Raw genomic sequence first — 9,242 nt, forward strand, 5'->3', positions numbered from 1 at the left:
GGGAAAGGAAACAAGGGGAGAGGACACAAGGGGTGAGGACACAAGGGGTGAGGACACAAGCGGGAGAGGACACAAGGGGAGAGGGCACAAGGGAAGAGGACACAAGGGGAGAGGGCACAAGGGGAGAGGACACAAGGCGGGAGGGCACAAGGGTAGAGAACACAAGGGGTGAAGAATGACGACACAAGTGAGGGGACACAAGCTGTTTTAGTAGTTTTTTTTCTTCCATAAATGAACATCAGCAGCTCTTTAAGTCTGCACAAGGGGTGAGGACACAAGGGGTGAGGACACAAGGGGGCAGTACACAAGGGGGCAGTACACAAGGGGGGAGCCCACTAGGGGGGAGCCCACTAGGGGGGAGCCCACAAGGGGGGAGCCCACAAGGGGTGAGGACACAAAGGGGCAGTACACAAGGGGTGAGGACACAAGGGGTGAGGACACAAGGGGTGAGGACACAAGGGGGCAGTACACAAGGGGTGAGGACACAAGGGGTGTTTCTTATCAAACCAAGTGCTCTATAACTGCAGCGCTACATATTCCTCCCTCTCTTCTCTTCAGGTGACTACAGGTGAGCTTCCTCCCGATCCTTCTCTCCTTCCTCTCTCTGTTCCCGCCCCTCCATCCCTCACTCCCAACGCCACGGTGATGCCCGTTGCCTTGACGACGACGACCTCTGACCCCATGGAAGCAGTCTCCATGGTGACCAGGTCGACAGGTCAGAGCTCCCCGACGGCGCAGTACATGTGCCAGGTGTGTAGTATTTTTGATTGACATACTTCTGAGCTGAGCTCCTGCAACAACGCAACATATATAATAAAATACAAAATACTAAATAGTGCAAGAAGTCTATATACATGTAGATAGAATATGATATGTACAAGAACAGAGTATGAAATTAAATAATGACCTAAGCTCCTCCAACAGAATCAGAAACAGGTTTATCAGCAGGTAGGTTGACACACGTACGAGGAATTTGACTTGTTGTCATGGTGCATACATAACAGTAAAACAAAAATGTAAAACACAGATAGAGAACTATTATAAGAAAACTAACATTAAAAAATATAATGTAACATAAGAATAAATATAGTCAAATATAGCAGTATTTAAAGGTCATCTATCCTGCTATTTGTAGGCAATAGCATAGGTCTCAGATATATACAAATATATAAAAAACATGTCTATGAAGTGTTTTGCCCAAAATACCAAACAGACCACCCATTCTAGCCATGCCTCATATCCCCCTATTTCACTTCCTGTTTCAAAAGTGCTGATTTGGGATATATAGCTTTAAAAAAAAAAAGGAGGGGTCTGAGCTCATGCGGGACCCGGCAGCCACTGTCTAAACTAAATACTGCCGTGATGAAACGCCATATCATGGATTATCAAGGATTCTTTCTGAAACAGTATGGAGCTCAAAGGCTTTCTCTCTTGCCGGTTATACCACAAGGTGAGTTCCTTTTTACTTCCTGCTTCTTCACACACATGCTCTCCAGTACAGGTTAGCTCTGAGTGTTAGCGATGCTAATGTAAACACCGACCATATGACGTCCAAAACAGTCGCGCATTGTTTCTGATAGCAACATTTCTGATTGGGCCGTGGGTCCACATTTCAGATATTACGTCATATCGGACGCAAATCTGGATCAGCTCCGTTGTTCCCCCGTTTTTAGAGATTTGGGTACGGAGGAAAAGAGAGGGTTTTATTTTCTGATGCTGCGTGAGTTCCCGGACACACCGGGGACACGTATTTATGTATTAAAGGCCCAGTGAAGTGTGCACCTGTGCATGATCTGTTATGCTAATACGTATAGTAATGACCAAAATTGTCCATTGGAACCCATATCAAAAAATGTTGGAATAGCAACAAATTTGACGAGTTTTGAATTTTCCGGGGAAATCTGCAGTCGACCTTCGCCTTCGTGGGCGTGGCTTGCGATCTACTGCGTGACGTCACGAGATGGACGCCGCTGCACTGTTTACATTCACCACCGTTCGTTTTTTCTCTTTTTCAAAGTCGAATTTCTCAACGTTTTTGAGCTAGTATTTTCCTGGAAAGTGTGTCGGAGTCGACTGGAAGTGATTGCCAATCGAGAAAACCTGACAATGGAGGCGACAGTGAAGAAAGAGGGATGAAAAACACAGGGGAAACGATGCATTGCCGCTGGCTGTAGTAATGTCAAGTCTGCCGAAGTGGCGATGTTTCTGTTCCCAAAAGATGAAGGTGAGCCTGGCTGGTGTCATTGTTTTGGAGATTCTTTGATTGATCATGATAAATAAAGGCCACTGGTCGATTCGAGAGAGAGAGAAAGAGAGACTGAGAGAGTTACAGGGTTGTTGTTAGCATCTGGTGCTAGCTCGGAGCTAACGGAGATTAGCTGTTTCAACAATAAGGAGAGGGAGAGTGCTCTCCTGTGGGACTGAGAGAGATAACGTCAGCTCAGGGAGGTAAACTGTAGCCTAAGTTATCTCAGTGGGTTTGGTCATCTATGTAAACAAATATTTCCATCTATGTAATATTAGTTGTATAAAATAGGTTAAGAAATCATTCCAATGTTTTTTGATTATTGAAATATATGTTTCATATGAGTGTTGAGAGCTGTATCCGTAAATCTCTTAATGTTGCCCTCAAAGTGCACCAAATTGATCACTTTCCTCATCTATCCTGTCCGAAAAGCTGTCCAAATCAATCATTTCTCTCACACTAGTATCACTTTCCAGAGTCTCCGCCATGTTTACAATCGCAACTGGGTACATCTTGTGACGTCACAGCCACTATCGTCTGCAACTTCCGTTAGGCTCAGACGGCAAAATGAATAATTCATTAATTCAATAATTATGAATTATTAAAAATTCTTTTAGCCATGAACAGGCACAATGATATGTAAGGAATGAAACTGCCATTTCATTTTGGTGCAAAAACATGCACTTCACTGGGCCTTTAAAGACATCAAAAAGTGCATTTTGCATGATAGGTCCCCTTTAAGTTGAATGGAATAAAATCTGGAATGTATCAATGCAAAGTATAAAACGAAATAAAAAATAGTGCAAGAAGTCTATATATACATATAAATATAATATGATATGTACAAGAACAGAATATGTACATTAAGACAAAATTAAATACGGTTTATTGTGGTGATAACTATTTATATAAATAAGTAGATTGCAAGATGACAAACAGGAATGTTTATCGAGGCACTTTAAAAAGTTCAGGTGTTTAATAGTCTTCTGGCCTGTTTGATAAAACTGTCCCTGAGTCTGGTGGTTTTTGTCCTGATGCTACGGTACCGCCTGCTAGACGGCAGCAGACAGAACGGAATATATATATATATATTTCTATGTAAACACTGCTATATTTGACGATATTTTAATTATTTTTTATATTTTGTAATGTTATTTTTTACGCACCATGACACCAAGTCAAATTCCTCCTACCTGGTAATAAACCTGTTTCTGATTCTGATGACATATACGTGATAATTCATCAGTTTGTTGGAGTTGTGTAGCATTAATCTCTGCTGGCAGAAAATACACTTGTACATATATTAATTGTTGGTGTTGTTGGTTGCAGATTTGCGAGAAGACCTTCCAGTACCAGCGCATGTTGAACAGACACCTGAAGTGCCACAACGACACCAAGAGACACCCGTGCAACTTCTGTGGGAAAGGCTTCAACGACACCTTCGACCTCAAGAGACACGTACGCACACACACAGGTATGAACACACACATGTTCCCACACACACACGGGTATGAACACACACATGTTCCCACACACACACACACACACAGGTATGTACACACATGTTCCCACACACACACACACACAGGTATGAACACACACATATTCCCACACACACACACACACAGGTATGAACACACACATGTTCCAACACACACACACACACACAGGCATGAACACACACATGTTCCCACACACACACAGGCATGAACACACACATGTTCCCACACACACACAGGTATGAACACACACATGTTCCCACACACACACAGGTATGAACACACACATGTTCCCACACACACACGGGTATGAACACACACATGTTCCCACACACACACACACACACACAGGTATGAACACACACATGTTCCCACACACACACACACACAGGTATGAACACACACATGTTCCCACACACACACACACACACACACACAGGTATGAACACACACATGTTCCAACACACACACACGCACAGGCATGAACACACACATGTTCCCACACACACACAGGCATGAACACACACATGTTCCCACACACACACAGGTATGAACACACACATGTTCCCACACACACACAGGTATGAACACACACATGTTCCTGCACACACAGGTATGAACACACACATGTTCCCACACACACACACACAGGTATGAACACACACATGTTCCCACACACACACAGGTATGAACACACACTGCACATCAACACAGGACAAATTTAAATTTGACTTTTTATGTAATTTCTTTAAAAATGCAGCAAAAAAATATGTAATACAAATAAATAATAATATAAAAGAATACAGACCAAACAAATATTGAACTAATTAATTAAAAATACAATTATAATTAATATAAATAATAATCATATCAAGGGTGGATCCAAAAAAATACCAATATTATATATAAAAAAAAATATAGAAAATATTTTATCGTCAAGAAAAATATAATTAAAAATAGCAATAAAGACACAAGCCAACTGCAAAACAATGACATATTAAAGGGGGCTATAATACGTCGTTATAATATACTTAATGACATTTTTCCACATCTTCCTGACAGGAGTCCGTCTTTTTTTGGTTCTGTAAAAAAAAAAATAGAATAAATATAAATAATAATAATTTAAAAAAGGCCAAAATAAATATTGAAGAAATACATCGGATATATATAATAAATGAAATGACATTGTCCCACCTCTTCTCCACAGGAGTGCGTCCCTATAAGTGCACGCTGTGTGAAAAGGCGTTCACCCAGCGCTGCTCCCTGGAGTCTCACATGAAGAAGATCCACAGCGTGGCGCAGAAGTACGCCTACAAGGAGCGCCGCAACAAGCTGTACGTCTGCGAGGAGTGCGGCCTGACGTCAGGGTCCCAGGACGAGCTGGTCATCCACCTGAACTCACTGCACCCCGACAGCGCCTTGCTCAAGGGCAAGGCAGCGAGGATGGCAGGGGGAGGCGGAGAGGAGGAGTCTTCTCCTGGATCTCCTCATGGAGCCGAGAGCGACGATACCACTGGGTCCGCTGGGCAGTGAGAGAAGAGGCGGGAAAATCATTCAACTCAGGACAAAATGGACTCCAACGTGATGAAAGAGGCGGGAGGAGTTCGTGTGTGAATGTGTTTCTGTATATATCACGATGACATACGCGTGACTTTAACTTATATATATTTTTACATGAGATTGTGATGGGGGAAAAGAAAAAGCTCATTAACATGTCAGTAATACCAAAGAAAAAGAAAAATCTGATTTGTATTGCATGTGAATATTTCTGGTGGGTGTGTCTGTACAGCGAGTTTTTCTATGAAAAAATACTCTGAATTAAAGGAAGTAATATATATCTAAAGAAGACACGTTGTTGTTTGTCAAGCTGTGCTTTAAAGGGGCCTTATCATTCATATGCAACTTTGAAGGGATTTAATCCTCCTAAATTAAAAAAAGCAGACCATTTGCATATGTATTGTTACGTTTACAGGTAACTGTAAATCAGCTTTCATGCATGCGTGCGCGTACATTTCCAATAAATGTATATATTAGGTGGTTCGGGCACCTAGTTAGGATGCCACCTGGGCGCCCCCCTAGGGAGGTGGTCCAGGCACAAGGGGAGAGGGCACAAGGGGGGAGCCCACAAGGGGTGAGGACACAAGGCAGTACACAAGGGGGGCGAACACAAGGGGTGAGGACACAAGGGGTGAGGACACAAGGGGGGCAGTACACAAGGGGGGAGCCCACAAGGGGGGAGCCCACAAGGGGTGAGGACACAAGGCAGTACACAAGGGGGGAGAACACAAGGGTTGAGGACACAAGGGGGGAGAACACAAGGGGTGAGGACACAAGGGGGCAGTACACAAGGGTATGTATTGTTACGTTTACAGGTAACGGTAAATCAGCTTTCATGCATGCGTGCGCGTACATTTCCAATAAATGTATATATTAGGTGGTTCGGGCACCTAGTTAGGATGCCACCTGGGCGCCTCTCCCTAGTGAGGTGGTCCAGGCACGTCCAGCTGGGAGGAGACCGAGGGGTAGACCTAGGATCAGGTGGAGGGATTATATCTCTTCTCTGGCCTGGGAGCGCCTTGGGATCCCCCAGTCAGAGCTGGTTGATGTGGCCAGGGAAAAGAAAGTTTGGGGCTCTCTGCTGGAACTGCTACCTCCGAGACCCGACCACGGATAAGCGGGAGAAGATGGATAGTATATTAGGCATATTTAAGAGCGTTTACCAACTTGAACTAAGCTCCCAATTGCTCAATTTAATAGGTAGTGTAACGGTAACACGGAATATAAACCAAAAAATGCTTACATTAAATCATCCGATTGATGACAGGAAATGTTGCTACTGGCGTAACAGGTACTCCTCACATATTTAGAGGTTTAAATGATGTGTTTACAGAGGGAAATATGTAGAGTCATTTGTTAGACGCTTTTATCCAAAGCAACTTACACACATTCAGTACTGTGGAGAATCCCAACAGGATCAATTTGGGGTGAAGTGTCTCAGGGACACAACGACGTGCTGACTGCAGTGGGACTCAAACTTGCTACCCTCTGATTCAAAGTCCAGCACACTATCCACTGAGCCACAGCCTCCGCTAATGAACAATTAAACTCATGCCCTCCAAAATACATCAGTTATTTGAAAGCAAAGCTATTGGTAGAGTCTCAATGGATTATTGTTATGTCATATTTCCTATTGATTTCCGTGTGTGTGTGTGTGTGTGTGTGTGTGTGTGTGTGTGTCTGTCTGTCTGTCTGTCTGTCTGTCTGTCTGTCTGTCTGTCTTTCTGTCTGTGTGTGTGTGTGTGTGTGTGTGTGTGTGTGTGTGTGTGCGTGTGTGTGTGTGTGTAAGATGTTTGAGACACGCTTATCGTGCTTGGAGACTTCAGGGTGAGGTTGGATTCCTGGTCTCTGTCGGGTCTTGTTTTAGGAATCCTGCAGACGCCCTTCAGCCCGAGGAAACAGTGACAGATAACGGTCCTGCAGGTTTACAGACTCAGAGTGCATTAAAGGTTCTGAATAAAACCACTTCTCGGACATGAAGGTATTTCTACGTCTAATAAAACACTTAAACACTGCAAAATAATGTAGTTTTGATGTTTCTGTAAGCATTTATAAATCAATTGGGATGCCTTCATGTGTAAAACATGTTGTTTTGTTAAAATAGCCCTTTGTTTAAGATGAGATGAGATGGAACTTTATTCATCCCCTTGGGGAAATTCACTCGTTATAGCAGCAACAGGGTCAGAGTTAAAAACAGGATTCACACAATGTAAAAATGTAAATAATAATACAAAATGTTTTTAGAATAAAGTGATGAAGTAACTGTTGAAACAAGAGATCAGAGTAAAACGTTGAGCATTTGAATGAACATGTTAAATATATTTAATACTTTGAGTTGCTTTAACTCAGCTTACCTGCTGGTCAGGTCAGTTTTAATTTGCCAAATCATTTTCACATATTAGGACACATACATTAAGGCAGTGTCTCTCAAAATGGGGGGGGGGGGGGGGGCGCACCCTCCCTGGGGGGCGTAGAGGCATGACGGGGGGTGCGAGAGACCAGGAGGAAAAATGGTTTTGAAAAAAAAATATATATATGGTACAGTACAAGTACGTCTGGGTCTCAGTGTTTCATTCAAGCTCGGCTCTGTGTGTGTGTGGAACAAGCTATTTTGTGTGCGTGCACGAGCGAGAGAGAGAGAGAGAGAGAGAGAGAGAGAGAGAGAGAGAGAGAGAGAGAGAGAGAGAGAGAGAGAGAGAGAGAGAGAGAGAGAGAGCGAGAGCGCACCGGTACCGGAGATCGTTGTTGTTAGCTTCTGGTGCTAGCGAGCTAGTGGCCGGGTCTCAAACGTTTTGGTCACGATTAATGTAAACAATTATTTCAGAGACACACGTTTATATGATCATTATAGTTATACAAAAATAAGGGAATAAATTAAAAACAGGTATTAAATACTATATGACAGTAAAACAAGAATAAAGTTTAAAAGGGGAGTGATATGTAAAATATCCATAAAGAAAAATTAAATCTGTTTCCAGTTCTGTTTCATATGGGTGTTGAGAGATGTATCCATAGATCTCTTCATTTTGCTCTCAAAGTGCACCAGATTGATGCTTTTAACTTCAATACTTAAAAAATAAATCTTCCCGGGGGAGCATGCCCCTGGACCCCTTATGTGAGGTCCACACACCACCTATAAAAACACCACTTTACCCCTGCTTACACCTATATGCCGTGAGCTGATTATCGAGCCTTCATTGTAACAGCCGCGGGTACAATGTATAGACCGGTACCTTCATGGAAACCCTAAATGTTTGAGCACCCTCTATGAAACTTCAAGCTACCCCACAACATCCCCAAAATAAATCTCTGGTGCCTCCACTGAGCCTGCAATCCCGTTTTGAAGAAATGTGCATTGTAAAACAGGCTCTTTGCAGCCACTAATGCTAAGGCACACTTTTCTGCCAAATATCAGCATTTTCTTTCTTTTCATTTTTATTGAAATTATTATAACTTATTGTTCTAGCATAGGGATTGCACAAATGTATTATGTATTTATTTGTTGACCACACAGACTTATGGAGCATTGTTAAATGTTAACTTGGCCCATTACGTGACTATTTGTGTTGGGGAGGCTCAACTTGTGTTTTTTTCTCCAAAGGGGGGGCCTGACAGAAAAAGTTTGAAAACCACTGCTTTAAGGGCAACACAATGCCTGTCACAGCTGAAACATGCAAATACATTCCAGCTGAGTCAAGGAATTTGCAAAACATAAACATGTTTCCTTTGAAGACGTTCGAAAGTGTTCAAAGAATTTACAGGTAATATGTTGCAGGGTGCAGCAGAGCCATGTTTACCAAGCTCTAACACACCTTGTGGACATTCAACAATATGATTGGTAGATCTAGGGCTTGTATAAAAAGATAGGAAAAGCTGGAGATATATTGAGGTGGTTTTAATGTCTTGGCAATAAAAGCAACATGTGTACTTTGTTCCCGAAA

The 9,242-nt window shown here is 42.6% G+C and overlaps 1 protein-coding gene across 1 annotated transcript in view; it reads left to right on the forward strand.

Annotated features, from left to right (window-relative positions):
• The window catches only part of ovol1a (ovo-like zinc finger 1a), a 12,021-nt gene extending 6,431 nt beyond the window's left edge, over positions 1–5,590 (forward strand). The window contains exons 3-5 of the mRNA XM_079671631.1: positions 559–750; positions 3,575–3,719; positions 4,952–5,590. Of these exons, the coding sequence (XP_079527757.1) occupies positions 559–750; positions 3,575–3,719; positions 4,952–5,277 (663 nt within the window). The 3' untranslated portion in view covers positions 5,278–5,590. The remainder of the gene's footprint in view (positions 1–558; positions 751–3,574; positions 3,720–4,951) is intronic.
• Positions 5,591–9,242: the final 3,652 nt, after the last annotated feature.

This window comes from Notothenia rossii (genome assembly GCF_949606895.1).
Source record: "Notothenia rossii genome assembly, chromosome: 3".
Classification (NCBI taxonomy): Eukaryota; Metazoa; Chordata; class Actinopteri; order Perciformes; family Nototheniidae; genus Notothenia; species Notothenia rossii.